This window comes from Pipistrellus hanaki (genome assembly GCF_964339955.1).
Source record: "Pipistrellus hanaki genome assembly, chromosome: 15".
In the NCBI taxonomy this organism is placed as follows: domain Eukaryota; kingdom Metazoa; phylum Chordata; class Mammalia; order Chiroptera; family Vespertilionidae; genus Pipistrellus; species Pipistrellus hanaki.
Genome location: NC_140517.1, coordinates 45,203,025 through 45,223,235, shown reverse-complemented (window position 1 = coordinate 45,223,235; position 20,211 = coordinate 45,203,025). Strand labels below are relative to the sequence as shown.

At 53.4% G+C, this 20,211-nt stretch overlaps 1 protein-coding gene and 1 long non-coding RNA gene across 3 annotated transcripts in view; both read right to left on the bottom strand.

The window, feature by feature from the left end:
* The window catches only part of LOC311633534, a 176,790-nt gene that overhangs the window by 156,218 nt on the left and 361 nt on the right, over positions 1–20,211 (bottom strand). The window lies entirely within an intron of this gene.
* CABP5 (calcium binding protein 5) lies at positions 7,740–18,895 on the bottom strand (the record flags this gene model as incomplete). 2 transcript variants are annotated; one of them, XM_084906277.1, is made up of 6 exons in its annotated part: positions 7,740–7,765; positions 8,304–8,451; positions 12,415–12,524; positions 13,979–14,122; positions 15,063–15,093; positions 18,833–18,895. In XM_084906277.1, the coding sequence occupies 6 exons, from the start codon at positions 18,893–18,895 to the stop codon at positions 7,740–7,742; spliced, it is 522 nt and encodes a 173-aa protein (XP_084762403.1). The 2 variants fall into 2 exon arrangements, with proteins under 2 accessions (XP_084762403.1, XP_084762404.1); XM_084906278.1 differs by having other exon boundaries at positions 15,063–15,090.

The following is a 20,211-nucleotide window of genomic DNA, read 5'->3' as shown; positions in this document are numbered from 1 at the left end:
AGTGTGGGGCCAGCTTCGTCATTTCGTGTCATCTTTCACGCTGCGCTGATCACCTTTAGAAATACCCTGCCCGCTATCTCGCTTAATCTTAGCCTCGGTCACCGGTGAAAAACGAAGGGGGAGTGTGACCCAGACACCTATAAAGGGCCCCCCTGAACATGAACTCGGGCTGCCCTTTCTGCTTCCTAGAAGGAGCGATGTGGTGAGGGGTGCGAGGGCATGGTGGCTGCGTGGGGAGATCAGATTGTCAGTCCAGGGAGCCTCAGAAGTCAGTGCAGCCTCACGCTTCTTCTTTGGAAAAAAAAAAATCACAGGTTTGGGTGGGGCATTCGTAGGTCCTTATGAAATCATCAATAAATAAAACTAGTACGTAAACGAAGGGTAGAAAATTCATTGCAAGACTGCCTCAGTGACGCCTTCCCCACGACCGTGGCAGGCATCAATAATCGATGACAGAATCTGTCTCCCTGCGAGCCCAGATGTAGCCTCTTGTTGTCCTTCCCCCCCCCCCCCGCTTCCCTCCTTCTTTTCTGCCTCTCCCTCTCCTCTTCTTCTTCTTCTTCTTCTTTTTTTTTTTTTAAATATGTCTTTATTGATTTTCTTTTAGAGAGAGAGGGAGAGGAAGAGAGAAACACCGGTGTGCGAGAGAAATATCCATCAGTTGCCTCCCACAATCACCCTGGCTGGGGGAATCAAGACCCTGGGCATGTGCCCTGACCTGACAGGCGACATTTCAATGCACAGGACGGCGCTCAACCAACTGGACCACACTGGCCAGGGCCCCCTTCCCCCTCCTCCCTTCCCTCTCCCATACCCTCTCCTCCCCTTCCTCTCCTCCTCCTCCTTTTCTTCCTCCTCTTTCCCTCCCCTTCTCTTCTTTTCCTCCTCTTCCTCCTGTCCCTCCTCCTCTCTCCATCCCTCTACTCCTCCCTCCTCCTTTACTCCAGCTGATTCAACCATCCTGCCTCCTCCCCCACTTCCCTTGGTATCTCACCACGGCACTTCATCTTCCTCAAAGCACCTTCCTGCTCTGAACTTCTCTTGAGTAATTATTCTTCTCTTCTCCCCTCGCCCTGGGCTGTAAGCTCCAAGGAAGGGAACACCTTGTCGCCGGGCTGTCTCCAGGACCTAGAATAGCCCAGGCTTATGGCACGGGAGACACAGGCGTGGAGGTCAGATTCATAAGAGTCACTTCACACATCCATCAGATCAATAACTGATGAATGAAATGTTATTAACTTAATTCAATAAAATAAATGTTTTAAATCCGTGTCTCAGCCTCACTCACCACGAGGCAGGATAGCGAGAAGCTGGGAATACTGCTGGGCAGGTGGCATGGAGGGATGGAGACAGATAGCTAACAAGGCCAAACCACTGGAACGAAGCGCGGCCGGCTGGTGAATCGCGAGACTTTGCTCCCTTCGCCAAGGACACGTGAGAGCAAACAGTTTATCTCTCTCCTCCCAACCAGAGGACACAGAGCTTAGCCCCCGGGTGGGAGAGAGAGAACAGAGGCCCGGGTAATGCCACCGGTGCCGGCCGAACCCAAGGACAGGGGAAGGCAGGGAGATCATAAAACCCCACCGGAGCCGAAACCAGTTTGGCTCAGTGGATAGAGCGTCGGCCTGTGGACTGAAGGGTCCCAGGTTTAATTCTGGTCAAGAGCATGAACATTGGTTGCAGGCACATCCCTGGTAGGGAGTGTGTAGGAGGCAGCTGGTTGATATTTCCCTCTCTCATTGATGTTTCTGGCTCTCTGTTCCTCTCCCTTCCTCTCTGTAAAAAAATCAATAAAGTATATATATATTTTAAAAACCCACCAGAGCCAGACCAGACCCAAGATAAAACTGAAATGGCAAAGCCTACCAAAGAATAATCCCAAACTCCACTCCACGCTCATTTGGATGCCTCTGCCTATTAAAAACACACCTGGAGGCCGAAGCCGGTTTGGCTCAGTGGTAGAGCGTCGGTCTGCGGACTGAAAGGTCCCAGGTTCGATTCCGGTCAAGGGCATGTACATTGGTTGCGGGCACATCCCCGGTAGGGGGTGTGCAAGAGGCAGCTGTTCGATGTTTCTCTCATCGACGTTTCTAGCTCTCTATCTCTCTCCCTTCCTCTCTGTAAGAAATCAACAAAATATATTTAAAAAAAAAAAAAAAAAAAAACACACCTGGAGAGCTGATGAATATTCTCCCGAAACCCTCCTCTGAGATTCTCACCTGCAGGAGGGAGATAAAAGCCGTAAGATAAGAGATATCGGTGTGGGCTCCCTCTAGGACAGAGGTTCTCCACCTTCCTAACGCCGCGACCCTTTCATACAGCTCCTCATGTTGTGCTGACCCCCAGCCATAACATTACTTTCATTGCTACTTCATAGCTGTAATTTTGCTACTGTTATGAATCGTAATGTAAATATCTGTGCTTTCCGATGGTCTTAGGTGACCCTGCTAGCAGTTCTCAACACGCGGGTCACCTGAAACCATCGGAAAACACAGATATTTACATTACGATTCATTAACAGCAGCAGAATTACAGCTATGAAGTAGCAATGAAAGTAATTTGATGGTCGGGGGGTCACCTCCACATGAGGAGCTGTATGAAAGGGTCCCGGCTTTAGGAAGGTTGAGAACCACTGCTGCCCGTGCCCTTTCTGGGGCATGGACCTTTACTTCCTCCTAAGAACTCGAAGGGTCCCCATGAGACTTGCAACCAGGGGAGCAGCAGGCAGCGGCAGCTCGTCCCAAGTTTACCCCTCCCCCCCTCCCCCCCATCCGGTTTCCAAGGCCCCCTTTGCTCGGACTTCCCAGCGAGCTGACAGCTGCCGCCTAGAACCTCCTGTAGCTCCTTCTACCTAAGCCCTTCCTGTGCCGCTGTCCCTGCTTTAATGAATGCACTCTCACAGCCACCTGGACTCATGTTGTGAAATCTTTCCCGCAAGAAGTCAGAAACCCACGCACTATGGGCCGGCCTGAGGCAGGGCTGCTCTGGGCCCCAGTCCTGCGTGGTGACACTCACATGCAATACTTAATCGCCACATACGGCTAGCGACTGCCAGAATGCAGGGCACAGATCAAGGACATTTCCATCATGGCCGAAAAGCCTATTTACTTGTGTAGCTCTAACATATAAGCTCCTTGCCCGAGCTGGTTTGGCTCCGTGGATAGATGAGTGTCGGTCTGCGGACTGAAGACTCCCAGGTTCGATTCCGGCCAAGGGCACATGCCCCGGTTGTGGATTCGATCCCCCAGTAGGGGAGCATGCAGGAGGCAGCCGATTAAGGATTCTCTCTCATCATTGATGTTTTCTAACTTTCTCTCTCTCCCTCTCCCTTCCTTTCTAAAATCAATTAAAATATATCTTAAAAAAAATAAAACATTTGCTGAAACTGGTTTGGCTCAGTGGCCTACAGACTGAAAGGTCCCAGGTTCGATTCCGGGCAAGGGCATGTACCTTGGTTGCAGGCACATCCCCGGTGGGGAGTGTGCAGGAGGCAGCTGATTGATATTTCTCTCTCATCGATGTTTCTAACTCTCTTTTCCTCTCCCTTCCTCTCTGTAAAAAAAAAAAAAAAAATCAATTATATATATATATATATATATATATATATATATATATATATATATATATTTAAAATAAATAAATAAAAATAAAACATTAAAATAAAATAGAAGCTCCTTGAGGTCAAGTCCCTTATCAGTGCTCTACTTCCCTCACCTGACCATGCCAGGCACACAGTAGGGACTCAGCAAATACGATACCGACTGCGTGAGGGAGGGGCTGGGTGGGTGGGTGTAGAGATGGAGGGATGGAGCTGGGACAGGAGGCAGACGTCAGCTGGGAAAGGCTCTGCTCTGAACCCTCCGAGATCCTTAAAACGGCCTTGGAGAACACACTCGCGTGATGGAACCCCTGACCCACGCTGACCCCTTGCTGTTGGCGGCAGCCGGAATGGCACCTGGTGTTAGACCCGCGGGTCAGACCGGATTTTGGTTCTGCAACCTCGGAACTTGAGTTCTGGCTGAGAAAGAATTCAGAGCCAAGATTTAACCCGTGAGCAAACATCTACTTAGAAAATCACAGAGGCTGCCCTGGCCGGCTTGGCTCAGTGGACAGAGCATCAGCCTGCGGATTGAAGGGTCCCAGGTTCGATTCCGGTCGAGAGCACATGTCTGGATTGTGGGTTCTATCCCCAGTAGGGGGCGTGCAGGAGGCAGCCGATCAATGATTCTCTCTCATCATTGATGTTTCTAGCTCTCTCTCCTTCTCACTTCCTCTCTGAAATAAATAAAGAAATATATTAAAAGGAGGAAGGAAGGAAGGAAGGAAGGAAGGAAGGAAGGAAGGAAGGAAGGAAAGAAGAAAGGAAGGAAGGAAGGAAGGAAGGGAGGAAGGGAGGGAGGGAGGAAGAAAAGAGAATCACAGAGGTGGAAGTGTGTGCTGAAGCCATGGGCTCAGAAAACAAGTGACAGAGGCCAAAGAAGGGCCCTCCGAGCTGGGGAGCGAGGAAGGAAATGGGAACAGGCCTGGGGAGCCTGAGGAGACGGGCAGCTGTGGGTGTGCTCCTGGGAGGGAGAGCACCATGGGTCCTGCATCCTGAGGGGTGGAGGGTGGAGATTTGGGGGAGGTCCCAGGGGAAGAGCTCCATAGATTATCCAGCTGCTTTCCTGGTGTGTCCTCTCAGGGTTGGAGTCCCCTCTGTTTGACAGGCCGGCTCCAGGACAGGGGTCACCATGCAGTGCAGTTGGTCCTGAGAGTAGCCGAGGCCGTGTCATCCTTGTCTGTTTTGCTGCTTTTTGGGCCTGGAGCTGAAATACAACGGAGGCCTGGATGTTGTCTTCAGGCGGGAAAAGTTCAGGAGGTCCAAACCGCATGGCCAGCGATGTGCTAGGGGAGCACAGGTCACCCTGGGACAAGGCCCCCCACCCCCAACAGTTGTCTGTTGTTAGGCCTGTTGTGGAGCGGAGGAAAGTGAATGACCACTGGAGCCCAGACCAAAATTAAAATTTAGGGAGCCTTTATTAGCCGGCCAGCCAACCAGTGACTGCTCTGCCTTTCTCCACGCAGGGAGTCCAGAGAGCAGCCCCGACCCTTTGTGTGAAATCACTTTTAAGCCCAGTAACCACATCCTGTTCTTGCAGAGCAAGCAATCCAAGACAAAACAGCTTTTCCTAAGCCACGTCAGGGTCATGCCATTGACGCCATGCTGTTCACAGGGTCATCCTGTTCTTCAGAAAGCTGACCGTGTTCTGTGAAGGAAGGCCTGTGTGCTGGGAAGGGGCCATGAGGCCCTATCTCAAGGCCTGGCCCGGTGTCAGCACGGACAAGTCTATTTTTAAGCTCAAAATCCCCACCCCCCAACAAGGCCCTGAGGGCTCTCCACCCCGGTGACCTTCTGTCCCCGGATCATCGTCCCTGCTCGGCTCACGTCTGTCTAAGTGCCTCCCACGCCTCCGCCCACCCTCTCCCGCCCCCTGGCCTCCGGGCCATTCCTGCGGCCCTCCGGGCACATTCCTGCTCGGGGGCCTTTGCACGCACCTGCACCGCGTCCTTGAAGCTCACAGTCACCCCCCCCGCCGGGGCCCTGTGGAATGACCGCTCCTCTGCGTTTCCCGAGCCCCTCCAGCCCTCTTCTGTTCCATCCCCCCCCCCCCATATCTCTCACCACCTTCTAACGGTCTCCGTACAGTTACATTGGCTCCTTTACTTGGTTCCATGGCTGTCTCCTCCCGTTACAGTGTAAGCTCCTGAGCTTTGGGGCGGGGCGGGGGGAGGGGGGCGGGGGGTGGAAGGAGGACTTGGAACGAGCTTGCACATGACAAGCACTTCACGCATCGCTGTTGATCAAACGAAGGTGGAAGGAGGGTGGAGGGAGGGGAAAGGGAGCGGAGGGTAGGAAGTGTAAAATGCCATGGTCTCCGGATGGAGAAGGACAAGGAGAGGCCTCAGGCATGGGTTAGCCCAGTGGTCGGCAAACCCATCAGTCCACAGAGCCAGACGCCACAGGACGACGATTGAAATTTCTTTGGAGAGTCACATTTTTTAAACTTAAACTCCTGCTAACTCCACTTCTTCCAAATAGACCCGCCCAGGCCATGGTATTTTGTGGAAGAGCCACACTCAGGGGGCCAAAGAGCCGCATGTGGCTCTCGAGCTGCAGTTGGCCAACCACGGGGTCAGGAAATAATTATTCTGATTCTACTTAAAAAAAATAACCCCACAGACTTTTAGTGCGTGTTTTTAAAATATATTTTTATTGATTTCAGAGAGGAAGGGGGAGGGGGAGAGAGAGGAACATCAGTGATGAGAGAGAATCATGGAGCAGCTGCCTCCTGCACGCCCCCCACTGGGGATCCAGCTGGAAACCTGGGCAGGCGCCCTTGACCGGGAATCAAACGTGACCTCCTGGTTCCTAGGTCAGGGTCCATCCTGAGCCTTGCCGGCCGGACTGACTCCACTTTTAAACTTTTTACTTCTATGCAACAGGCTGTTGGAGCCGGTGGGCCGTTCTGCACATCTTCCTGCTGGATTTCAGATGTGAGCAGGACAGGGAGGAAGGCGGGAGCTGCACTCTGCAGGGGGAGGGCCTCCTGCTGGCAGGGAGAGGGGAGGAGGGAGGGGGAGGAGGAGGAAGAGGAGGAGGAGGAGGAGGAGGAAGAGGAAGAGGGGAGGAGGGGAGGAGGAAGAGGGGAGGAGGGGGAGGAGGGAAAGAGGGGGAGGAAGGGGAGGAGGGGGAGGAAGGGAGGAGGGAAGGACGAAGGGAGGAGGGAGGAGGAGGGGGGGAGGAAGGGGAGGAAGAAGAAGAAGAAGAAAAAGAAGAAGAAGAAAAAGAAGAAGAAGCAGCAGCAGCAGCAGCAGGAGCAGCCTTGGTTCCAGGTTCTGCATCCTGGACCTGGGTGGCGGGTTGGGGGGTTCGGGGGTGGAGCCTGGAGCCCCTGCCCAGCCCCTGGGAGGCTCCCCTGTGCAGCCGGCAGAGGGCGTGGCAGAGACGGGGCTCCTGGCCGGGGCTCGGGGGCTGCTGTCCCCTCTCTCTGCCTGAGGACATTTCCTGGGGAATTAACTCCCTGGGATCCTCTTAGCCTAAACCGGGATGATCTGACCTGCGGTTTAATTCTGTGGCCGGAGTCCCTTTCCCAAGGACGAGGAGGCCAGAGGGGAGCGCAGACTGCATACCACCCCCCCCCCCAAATGGAGGGCCGGAGGGGGAGGGGGAGGGGGACGCAGGCCGAGGGGAAAGAACCACCTCCCACCCCATCTCCGCAGGCCCCGGGCCGCCGGTGCTGGGCAGCTCCCTGTGGTCCAGGGAACCAGGGAACGGGCAGAGGCCGGGAGGAGGGGAAGGCAGGCCTGCGAGCTGGCCTCCGGGAGGAGGACAGACCGGTCTGCCCAGGAGGAGGAAGGGGAGGCTGGGGAAGAGGCGGGCAGGGAGCAGGGGGCAGCGGGCAGGGGGCGAGGAGGTGGGATTCAGTGGCATTAAAAGGTGGGGCTCATCGCCGGGATTGTTGGGAGCGGCAGCTGGACCCCAGGCCCGTTCCCATTCCCATTCCCAGTTCTGGAGCTGTCCTTCCCCCGCCCCCACCCCACCCCCGGCCTCACCCCCACCCCCACCCCAGGCCTCACTCCCACCCCCGGCCTCAGTCCAGAGCACAGCGCCCCCCCGCCCCCCCCCCCCCCAGGGCATCCCCATCCTCTGGCTCCATCCCGGTCTGCAGGTGGGGGCGGCGGGCGCGCCCAGGGCCTCCTCAACGGGACATCATCTTCACAAACTCTGCGAACAAAGTCCTGGTGAGGCAGCATCCCCTTTCTGAGCCCTTTCTGTGTCCTTGGGAAATCTTTTACCCTCCCCAAACCTGCCCACGCCATCCTGAGGCCGGGGAGGGGCCGGGAGGGGCGGGAGGGGCGGGGAGGAGCGGGGAGGAGAGGGTGGAGAGGGAGAGAGGGGAGAGAGGGGGAGGAGAGGGGAGGAGCGGGGAGGAGGGGGGAGGAGGGGGGAGGAGAGGGTGGAGAGGGTGGAGAGGGGAGGAGAGGGTGGAGAGGGTGGAGAGGGGAGGAGGGGGAGGCGCGGGGAGGAGAGGGGAGGAGAGGGGAGGAGAGGGGAGGAGCGGGAGGAGAGGGTGGAGAGGGAGGAGAGGGAGGAGAGGGGAGGAGAGGGAGGAGAGGGTGGAGAGGGTGGAGAGGGAGGAGAGGGAGGAGAGGGTGGAGAGGGAGGAGAGGGGAGGAGCGGGGAGGCGCGGGGAGGCGCGGGGAGGAGGGGGAGGAGCGGCGGACACCGGGAACCACCCAGGGATCGGCGCCCGCAGCGTCACCTTCGAAGTCCACGGTGCCGTCCCCGTTCACATCCGCCTCCCGCACCACCTGGGCCAGCTCCCGCGGGCTCAGCTCCTCGCCCAGCAGCCTCTGCAGCGCCCGCCGCAGCTCCGCCAGCGTGATGGCCCCGTCCCCGTTGGCGTCGAACTGAGGACGGGCAGGAGGGGACAGGGCAGGTGGCCCTCTGGATGGCTGGGGCGGGGGCGCCCACCCCCTGCCCAGTCAGAGCCTGCCTGTCACTTTTTAACAATATATATATTTTATTGATTTTTTACAGAGAGAAAAGGATAGAGAGTTAAAACATCAATAAGAGAATCATCCATTAGCCGCCTCCTGCACACCTCCTACTGGGGATGTGCCCGCAACCAAGGTACACGCCCTTGACCAGAATGGAACCTGGGACCCTTCAGTTCGCAGTCCGACGCTCTATCCACTGAGCCAAACCGTTTTCAGCTGCCTGTGACTTTTGATTCCTCCCAACTCAACCAGGACAGCCCCCTGCTGACCGAAAGCCTCACCCATACATAAACCCGTCCGTCAACACCTGTTTTGTAGGTTATATGTGTTGTAGGCCGTATGCATACAACACAGTAGGCTAGAGAAAGTGGTATTAAAAAATCATGCCCTGGCTGGTTTGGCTCAGTGGATAGAGCGTCCGCCTGCGGACTGAAAGTTCCCAGGTTCGATTCCGGCCAAGGCACATGCCTCGATTGCAGGCTCGATCCCCGGTAGGGGGCGTGCAGGAGGCAGCTGATCAATGATTCTCTCTCATCATTGATGTTTCTATTTCTATCTCTCATCCCTCTTCCTTCCTCTCTAAAACCAATAAAAATATATTTTAACATAAGTAAAAATTTTTAGATATATTTCTTTATTGATCTCAGAGAGGAAGGGAAAAAGAGAGAGAGAAACATCAATGAGAATCATTGATCAGCTGCCTCCTGAACGCCCCTGCTGGCCAAGCTAAGAGCTGCCGCCGTTGTCACCCAGGAGAATGTCACCTCCTGGAGGGCAGGTGATTTGAAGCCTTTATCACTGCTCCGCCCTCAGCCTCCAGATGTGCCTTCCACAGGGTGGCACTGGGTAATATTTGCTGAGTTAATTAATTGCCTCCAAGCCTGTCCACTGCAGGCCCTCCACCCATGTACCTGGCCTTCCTGTCTGCTCTCTGCCCACAATGCCCTGGGAGCCACCACCTCTCTCCTGCTTTGCTGACGCTAACCCAGCGCGGCCACAGTCACCTCTGGTCAGGTTTATGGCAACAGCCTCCTACTGGGTCCTCCCGTTCCCATCACAGCCCTATAGGGTCAGTGTCCACATACCAGCACTTCACAGCACGTCCATTTAAAACCTAAATCCGCCCCTAGACGGTTTGGCTCAGCGGATAGAGCGTTGACCTGCGGACTGGAGGGTCCCAGGTTCAATTCCAATCAAGGGCACATGAACCCGGGATGTGGTTCAATCCCAGGAGGGGGCGTGCAGGAGGTAGCAGATCAATGATTCTGTCTCATCATTGAAGTTTCCCTCTCTCTCTCTCTCCCTCTCTCCATCTCCCTTCTTCTCTGAAATCAATTTAAAAAATATTTAAAAATAAAAAACCTAAAAATAAATAAAATATAAATCTGCCTTGGCCAATGTCGCCAAATGGTTAGACTGTCCGTACTGTCATCACTGATGTTTCTCTCTCTCCCTCCTTCTCTCTTCCTCTCTGAAATCAATAAAGAAATATATATTTTACAAAAGAATGGGTTGGTTGCAGGTTTGATTCCTGCCCCAGTCAGGGCGCGTGCAGGAGGCAACCAATCAGTGGGTCTCTCTCACATGAATGTTTCTCTCTCTCCCTCTTCCCTTTCCCTCCCTCCCACTCTCTCTTAAAATCAATGGGGAGAAAATATTCTTAGGTGAGGATTAACAACAGCAACAAACCCAGGGGTCGAACCCACAACCCTGGCTCGTTGGGACAACATTCCAACCAATGGAGCTACCCAGCCAGAGCCTGGCCTGTACCTAGATCTCACTCACAGAATGTGCACCTACACGGGAGACTCAGGGACCCACTACCTTGGTGTATGGGGACGCTGCTCTCACCAACGGAGGAGGGCCAGGAGTCATCTCAATCACAAATTAGAGGAGCCAGAGGCTCGTGGATATTACGAATCTTACCCAAGACCCTCGAATCTCCAAGACCCATCAGGCCCACTCGTCTGCTCGTGTGTAACGAGAAGACAGAATAAAAACACGTGAGGCCGCAGAAGGGATGCCCAGCTCGTGTGGTTCAATGCACGTGCTGCAGAAAAGAGATGCTTTACACATGAGATCCAGGCAGCGTGGGGCTGGCTGAAGCTCACATCCACCCCCGATTACATGCTGTCCTCGCTCAGAGCGTGTTCAGCCATATGAGGCAGAAACGGAAGAGTATGGGGTTAGGGAGGAAAGACTGGAGCCAGGACAACGTGGGTCTGAAGCCCCGGGAGGCCCACCTGCTCACGGTGGGGTTCAAGCTCCCGCTTCATGGAAAGACCTGGAGCTGCAGTGTCCAGCAGAACCTCCCGGGGCCCTGGACCCGCTCTGTCCAGGACGGCGGCCGCTGGCCACACAGCAATCCAGCCTTTGAAGCAAATATGACTGAGGGGCCGAATTGTTAATTTTATCTAAACCAATCACTTGCTTGATTTATTTAATTCTCATGTATTGACTCGAAATTGAATTTGTTTCAATATATTTATTTTTTAAACATTTCTTTATTGATTTCGGAGAGGCAGGGAGAGGGATAGAGAGATAGAAACATCAACGATGAGAGAGAATCGTTGATCGGCTGCCTCCTGCACTCCCCCTACTGGGGATCGAGCCCATAATCCCGGGAGTGTGCCCTTGGCCGGAATCAAACCTGGGACACTTCAGTCTGCAGGCCAGCGCTCTAGCCACTGAGCCAAACCAGCCAGGGCAATTTGTTTCCATTTTATAAAAGAATGCTTGAGCCCTAGCTGGCTCAATCCCCAGTGGGGAGTGTGCAGGGGGCGGCTGATCAGTGGCTCTCTGTCACCATTGATGCTTCTCTCTCTCTCTCCTTCTGTCTTCCTCTCTGAAACTAAAAATTTGTTAAAAAAGAATGCTTGGTTTAACTGACGGAACACATTCGTGCAGTGGTCAGCAAACCATGGCTCGGGAGCCACATGGGGCTCTTTGGCCCCTTGAGTGTGGCTCCTCCACAAAGTACCACGTGGGGGCGCACAAGTACGGTGCGATGGAAACTTTGTGGCCCATGCGCAGAAGTCGGTTTTCCGCCTGGGCAAGTCTATTTTGAAGAAGTGGCATTAGAACACTTAAGGGGCCAAAGAGCCACATGTGGCTTACGAGCCGCGGTTTGCCGACCACTGCCTTAGAACACCATGTGTCCCAATGTGTCTTGGAGATCCCAGGATTGTGGGTAAGATCTGTAATATCCATGAGCCTCAGGCTCCTCATATTTGTGAGTAAGATGACTACCGGCCCTGGCCAGGGAGCTCCGTTGGTGAGAGCGTCGTCCCGATACAACAAGGTGGTGGGTTCAATCCCTGGTCAGGGCACATTCAAGAAGTAACCAATGGATGCATAAATAAATGGAACAGCAAATCCGTGGTTCTCTCTCTCCCTCTCCTCTCGCTCTCTCTAAAATAAATAAACAAGCCAAAAAAACGGTGTGGCTCAGTGGATAGAGCGCCGGCCTGCGGACTGAAAGGTCCCAGGTTCGATTCCAGTCAAAGGCATGTACCTTGGTTGCGGGCACATCCCCAGTGGGGGGCGTGCAGGAGGCAGCTGATGGATGATTCTCTCTCATTGATGTTTCTAGCTCTCTATGCCTCTCTCTTCCTCTCTGTAAAAAAAAAAAAAAAAAAAAATCAATAAAATATATTTTTTTCAAAAAAGATGTTTCTAACTCTCTATCCTTTTCCCTTCCTCTCTGTAAAAAAATCAATAAAATATGTTTTAAAAAAATAAATAATAAATAATAAATAAATCCCACCATCGCTAGAAAAACAGTTGGTTTGGGGGGCTCTGTCCATGGCTAGTGACCAGTCATTGGCCTCTGGGCGAGCTTAGCCGCCCCCGCATGGTGGCACCCCCACTCACTTCCTTGAAGGCTTCTCTCAGCTCCTGGAGGCCGATCATGCCCGCCGTCTCTGCCAGCAGCTTGGGGGCCATCAGCTCCACAAAGTCCTCGAAGTCGACCCGGCCGCCCCCTGGGGAGGGAGAGGCGGGTGGTGAGGTCCCCATGCCCGCCCCCCTGCCCTCTGTGCCCTCTGGTCTGTCCGAGCCATAGGCCTTCTCCGGTCGCTCTGCCCTCTGACCTCTCTCAGCCAACGCGAGCCCCCGGGACACGGATCCGAACAGGGCGGAGGGGTGTGGAGTGGGGGCGGCGGCGGGGAGCTGACTGTCCGTGCGGCTGGAATAAACCTCCTCATTGCTCCACATCTACGCCCCCTCGTCGGTAGAAGGAGCGTGTGAGTTCAGTGAGCACCAAAGTCTCTCCCAGATGTGAACACTTCCACGTCCTCAAATTCAACCCTGTTCACTCAGTAACCTGCCCAGAGGGAACCCAGCTTCCCTCCCCAGATCAGCTCTAGTTGCTGTCTGAAAAAAAAATAAAGAAATAAACATCCTTTTCGAAACACTATTCATCGACACTAGCTCCAAGCCCAATTTTGTTTCCAGCATCAAAAGCAGTTCTAGCCGAAACCGGTTTGGCTCAGTGGATAGAGCGGCAGCCTGCGGACTCAAGGGTCCCAGGTTCGATTCCGGTCAGGGACATGTACCTTGGTTGCAGGCACATTCCCAGTGGGAGATGTGCAGGAGACAGCTGATCAATGTTTCTCTCTCATCGGTGTTTCTAACTCTGTCCCTCTCCCTTCCTCTCTGTGTAGAAAATCAATAAAATATATTTAATAAAATAAAATAAAATGAATTAAAAAAAAAGCAGTTCTAATCTTGCCTAATCTGGTGTGGCTCAGTGATTGAGCATTGACTTATGAACTAGGAGGTCACAATTCAATTCCCAGTCAAGGGCACATGCCCAGGTTGCTGGCTTGATCCCTAGTGTGGGGTGTGCAGGAGGTGGCTGGTCAATGATTCTCTCTCATCATTGATGTTTCTATCTCTCTCTCCCTCATCCTTCCTCTCTGGAAAAAAAAAAAAAAAAAATATATATATATATATATATATATATATATATATATATATATATATATATTTTTTTTTTTTAAAAGCAGTTCCAATCTGGTGCTCCATTGATGAATCTTGGTGGTGATAGTAATAACCGAGATTGAATAAGCATTTGCTGGAAGCTAAGCCTTTACCTGCATTAGCATCTTTATCCCTCCCTTCCCACAGCCTCATAAAGTAAGGAGTGATATCATCTTCACTCAACAGACGGGGAAACTGAAGGAAAAAAATGTTGAGAGTCCCGGGCCTTACCTCCACTTTTCAAAATGGCCACATTAGTAACTAACAGCCTGGGACTCGAACCCAGATCTACCCCTAAGAGCCACCGTTTTCACCACGTCAATGCTGCCTCCCTAAGAGCAGTCCCTCTGACCCTCCTCCCCTCTCCAACTGCTCTCAGCCTCTCTCTCTCTCCTTCCCCGCCGCCCCCTGAGCCCTCCCCTCGCCCTGGAGCGGCTCCCGTCCCCAGCCTCACGGTTCATGCGGATTTGCTGGTCCAGCTCGGCCAGCTCCAGCTCCGTGGGCATGTAGCCCATGGTCCTCATGAGGTTTCCCAGGTCCTTACAGGAGATGAGCCCGTCTCGGTCCTTGTCGAACTCCAGAAACGCCTCCCTGAGCTCTGGGAGGGAAGAGGGGGGAGCGTTGGAGGGACTCGAAGCCACCAGTGAGGCACAGACTAGAGACTCCTCAAAGGAGGACACGTTTTTTATTTATTTACTATTAATATATTTTATTGATTTTTCCACAGAGAGGAAGGAAGAGGGATAGAGAGCTAGAAACATCGACCAGCTGCCTCCTGCACACCCACCGGGGATGTGCCCGCAACCAATGTACATGCCCTTGACCGGAATCGAACCTGGGACCTTTCAGTCCGCCGGCTGGCGCTCTACCCACTGAGCCAAACCGGTTTCGGCGAAAAGATGTTTTTAAAAGCCAGTATTTTTCAAGAAGGAGTGATGCATGACATGCGTTAGCAAGAGGCCACCAGATGGTGGCCAAGAAGTCCTCCCCCTTCTTGGGCGAAGCTACGGGAGAGTTCAAAACCATCAAAACAAGAACCAATACCCTAGCAGGTTTGGCTCAGTGGACAGAGCGTCGGCCTGTGGACTGGGGGGTCCCAGGTTCAATTCCAGACAAGGGCACATGCCTGGTTGCAGGCTCCATCCCCAGTGGGGTGCGCGCAGGAGGCAGCCAATCAATGGTTCTCTCTCATCATTGACGTTTCTAACTCTCTCTCCCTCTCCCTTCCTCTGTGGAAAAAAAAAATCAATAAAATATATTTAATTAAAAAAAAAGAAGAAGAACCAATAATTTTCTATTTATTCTAAGACTCATGTGTCCCCCCTGGGTCTCTGAGACACCCGGGGATGGGGATGCCTTCTAAACATTTGGGGGGACCTCACCACCATGAGAAGGGGCTTCACAAAATCACCGCTGAGTGGCAGGAGCGCAATGCGAACTGTTCAGGTGAGGGGACGGACACTGAACGGCACGAAGGGACAGAGAGCAGGCAAGGGGGTGGGTGGTGATGTGGGGCCTTTGGGGGGGGCAGGCGTTACCTTCGATCTCGTCTGGTCCGAGGGGTCGTTCCTGGAGGGGAAGCCAGGGAAATGGAGATGGGAGAGAGGGTCAGGGACCCAGCTTTCAATTCTCCAAACAGGTGCCCAAGTTCCCCCAAGCTATTCTCCCCGCCCCCTTCCTGTCTCTCCTCCCGTCCCCGCTCCCTCCACCCTCTCCTCTTCCTCCTCCTGCCCCCCGACTCCCAGTCCACAGTCATGGCCCTCCTCCTCACCCTTCTCCTTGCCTCTCTCCCATCCTTGAATCTTTTTTTTTTAAACAATTTTTAAATATATTTTATTGATTTTTTACAGAGAGGAAGGAAGAGAGATAAAAGCTAGAAACATTGACCAGCTGCCTCCTGCACACCCCCACCAGGGATGCGCCCCCAACCAAGGTACATGCCCTTGACCGGAATCAAACCTGGGACCCTTCAGTCCACAGGCCAACGCTCTATCCACTGAGCCAAACCGGTTTTGGCCCATCCTTAAATCTTGATCTCTCTCTCTCCGCCTTACCCAAAGAGAGCCATCCCATTGTGCCGGCAGGCCGGGAGCTCAGAGGCCATCAAATCCAACCCCCTCCTTCTCCAGATGAAGAAGGTGAGTCTTGCCGAAACCAGTTTGGCTCAGTGGATAGAGCATCGGCCTGCAGACTGAAGGGTCCCAGGTTCGATCCCAGTCAAGGGCATGTACTTTGGTTGCGGGCACATCCCCAGTAAGGGGTGTGCAGGAGGCAGCTGGTCGATGTTTCTCTCTCATCGATATTTCTAGCTCTCTCTCCCTCTCCCTTCCTCTCTGTAAGAAATGTATATATATATTTTTAAAAAGGTGCGTCTCACAGTCACAGCGAGTGTGCTCTGATGGCTGACTCTGCCGGGCAGCTGCCACACTGGCTCCCTTTAACCCTCTGCACCGCTCTGCGAGGTCGGCCCAGAGACCATTCCCGTCTCACTGACGGGGAAGCTGAGGGACAGAGAGGTCAGGGAGCCTGCCCCAGGACATGCCGCTCTGGCTGCAGCGCGCGCTGAGAGGTGGATTCAGGGCTCCCGGCTCCCAGGTCGGAATTCTTTCCAGGACACAATTTCTGACTCTTTCTCCCGAGAGTTAGAATCGCTTTGTGGGGGACCAGTGTCCAGGGGCAGCCAGGAGGGATGGCCAGTGCCAGCAGGACCGATTCCTAAAACCTGTAAGAATCCCCATTCGTTCCTGCTGCCGCCCCTCCTGGGCATGCCTGCAGGGCCAGGCTTGGCTAGGAGGCCCTCCACCGGGAAACTCCTCCCCGCTCCGGTCTCTTTCACCCCCTTTTCCCCTTGTCCTCGGAGCCTTGCCCCAGCCCCTCCCCCAGGTCCCCGCCCTCGCTCTGTTGTTACTATTAGACTTGCTAACACATTGGTGCACAGGCTGGGTCTCTCAGCCTGGCCTGCGCCCTCTCGCAGTCCCTCTGGGGATGTCGGACTGCCAGTTCTGGGGCCAGGCCAACGGGGATCGGACCAAAACTGGCAGTGGGACACCCCCCGAGGGACTTCGTTGTAGTGCATGAAGCGGCAGGTGGCCGGGAAGGAGCCCACGTCCGGCCCCACTGCGCCTGCTGCCTCCGCTCGGTAGCGGTGCCGTGGGGGCGGGAGAGGCCCATACCACAGCTGCACTTGCTAGTGGTCGTCTGGCTCCCCGACAGTCAGCTGAGCGGCACTCCCACTGTGGGAGCGCACTGGCCACCAGGGGGAAGCTTCTGCATTGAGCGTCTGCCCCCTGGCGGTCAGTGTGCATCATAGCGACCGGTCGACCGAGTCCTTCGGTCTTCCACTCATCTAGTCACTTAGGCTTTTATATATTGGGTCGGCAGCTAAGTAATTGCGGGTTTCACACATATATGCTTCAGTTGAATTTTTAGGTTTGCAGATGTAGTACAAATGTAAAACACATTTTGTTATTTGATAGTTGGCTATTCAGCTGTTAATCAGTAAAAAAAGTTTTTTGATCTGTTTTGTAGTTTTCGTTTGGCGTTTGTTAAAAAATGGAAAATCAAAAGGAACATTTTCGTCATATTTTGCTTTTTATTTCCGCAAAGGGAAAACGCATCGCAAGCTCATAAAAAGTTATGTGCTGTTTATGGTGACGAAGCCTTAAAAGAACGGCAGTGTCAAAATTGGTTTGCCAAATTTCGTTCTGGTGATTTTTCACTCAAAGATGAAAAACGCTCTGGTAGTCCACTTGAAGTTGATGACGCCCTAATCAAAGCAATAATCAATTCGGACTGTCACAGTACAACACGTGAGATTGCAGAGAAGCTTCATGTATCACATACATGCATTGAAAATCACTTAAAACAACTTGGCTATGTTCAAAAACTCGATACATGGGTTCCTCACGAACTGAAAGAATCACAGTTAACGCAACGCATTAGCAGCTGCGATTTGCTAAAGAAACGTAATGAAAATGATCCATTTTTAAAATGACTGATAACTGGCGATGAAAAATGGGTTGTTTACAATAATATCAAGCGGAAAAGATCGTGGAGCAGGCCAGGTGAACCAACTCAAACAACATCAAAAGCTGATATTCATCAAAAGAAGGTTTTGTTATCAGTTTGGTGGGATTACAAAGGAATTGTCTACTTTGAACTCTTACCACCCAACCGAACGATCAATTCTGATGTCTACATTGAACAACTAACGAAATTAAACAATGCAGTTGAAGAAAAGCGGCCCGAATTGACAAATCGAAAAGGTGTTGTATTCCATCATGACAATGCAAGGCCACACACATCTTTGGTCACTCGGCAAAAATTAATGGAGCTTGGTTGGGATGTTTTGCCACATCCACCATATAGTCCTGACCTTGCACCATCTGATTACTTTTTGTTTCGATCTTTACAAAACTCCTTGAATGGTAAAAATTTCAATAATGATGATGATGTCAAATCGTACCTGATTCAGTTTTTTGCTAATAAAAACCAGAAGTTTTTTGAACGTGGGATTATGATGCTGCCTGAAAGATGGCAAAAGGTCATTGATCAAAATGGGCAATACATTACAGAATAAAGTTATTTAGTTCCATGAAAAAATTGTCTTTGATTTTCTTTTAAAAATCCGCAATTACTTAGTTGCCGACCCAATATATGCTAGTCAGTTAGGCTTTTATATATATAGACTAGTCACTTAGGCTCATATATATATATATATATATATATATATATATATATATTTATATATTAGTCACTTAGGCTTATATATATATATATATATATATATATATATATATATATATGGATTAGTTACTTAGGTTTCATATATATAGACTAGTCACTTAGGTTTTTATATATACAGATCTAGAGCCTAACAAAAGGTGCCTGTTGGAACAAACACACCCGGCCCTGCCACTCAGTGATTGCATAAGCTTAAAGCAAGTGACTTCATGCCTCAGCCTCAGGCTCCTCATCTGTGAAATGGGAATGAAAGTATTACCAATCCCAGGAGCCGTTCTGAGGACTCAGTGGCATCAGGGATGCAAAGCCCTTTGCACAGCAACCCTCCTCATCCACTGAGGGTGTCCACAGGGAAAATGGTGGTCCCGATACTGACATCTTCCCAGTCCCCCTTCCATTTTCCTCCCCCCCTTCCCCTCCCCTTTCGCCCTCACCCATTTCACTGGCCCTCGTGTCCCCAGCTGCTCCCCGGAGCCTCCTCTCCTCAGCTCACGCTCCCCGCCTGCTCCCTGTTCCACCGCCCGGGCTGCCCCACCCGCCATCCCTCCCGCGGCCCCCGCCTCACCCGCTGCTTCTCTGCGATGCCTTTTCTCAGGAAGATGCAGGCGGGGCCCACGGGGAGCTGCATGGCGGGCCGGGCGGAGCTCACAGGCACCAGGCTCAGGACGGCTCCCCTCCTCCCGGTCCCCCTCGGGGGCTCAGCCTCCGTGTCTTCTCTGTCACTTCTCGGCCTCTCCCAGCCTCTCCCAGCCTCTCCGGGTGCCCGGGTCCCAGAGCCTTGGCAGCTGGGGAGGAAGGCTCCTCTGGGCGGGGAGGGATCAGAGCGCCCCTGCCTCCCTCCCCATCTGGCTCGGGGGAGACGGAGGCACAGCTGGTCTCGGGCTCTGACCTTTTATCCCGGAATGGAATTAGAGTTTAGGAAGGTGGGGATTAGAGCAGAGGGCACCCGTTCATTAGGTGTCTCAGCGAGGGTGGCGGCCTGCCCAGCCTGGCCCCTGCTGGCCTCCGGGCGTGTGCGGACCGAGAGGACTTCGCCCAGCGGTGACCTTGCACAGCTTGCTGGGTGCCCCGCCCTGGGCCAAGGGCGTTGCGTCCCTGGAGCCATTGGATCCTCAGAACGGCTCCTGAGGCCGGTCACACGTTCCCATTTTACAGATGGGGAGACGGAGGCTGAGTCACGGAGTCACCTGCTTTAGGCGTATGCGATCGGTGAGGGGCAGGGCCGGTCTGCCGGAGTCCAACGGACATCCTCTGTAACCCCCCGCGGAGCTTCTGTGTGAGTCCGGAACGGGCCCGGCCAGCAGGGAGGAGGCGTGCGCAGCGGGGAAGAGGTTGCTGTTTGCCAAAACCGGTGTGGCTCAGTGGATAGAGCGTCGGCCTGCAGACGGAAGGGTCCCAGGTTCGATTCCGGTCGGGGGCATGTGCCTTGGTTGCAGGTACGTCCCCAGTGTGTGTTGGGGGGAGTGTGCAGGAAGGAGTTTATCAATGTTTCTCTTTCACTGATGTTTCTAACTCTATCCCTCTCTTCCTCTCTGTAAGAAGTCAATAAAATATAGTTTGAAAAGAGAGGTTGGTGTTTGCTCTTCCCATGCTCATGCCCTCGCTTCCTTTCTGAATAACTTGGGAATTGGGGGGAGAATGGAGAAGGCGGGCATCTAGCTGGTGCAGGGGTCACGGTGCGATGTCATGGGATCAGAGCCCGAGGCCAGGAGGGTCGGGAGAGAAGTGGGGGCCGTCCCTGTGGGGAGCCAGAGGTCAAACAGGGCCTGGAGTGAGGGCGGTGTCCCCACAGAGGGGCAGCGGGCCTGAGCGGCTGGGCCTGGGGAGGGGAGGGTGGGCCTGCAGGAGCAGCCTGCGTGGGAACCGGAGCCTGGGCCCTCCGAGGAGGGAGTCTATCTATGCAGGTGTCAGCGCCCCGCCCCGGGGGTGTGTCCCGGGAAGTCT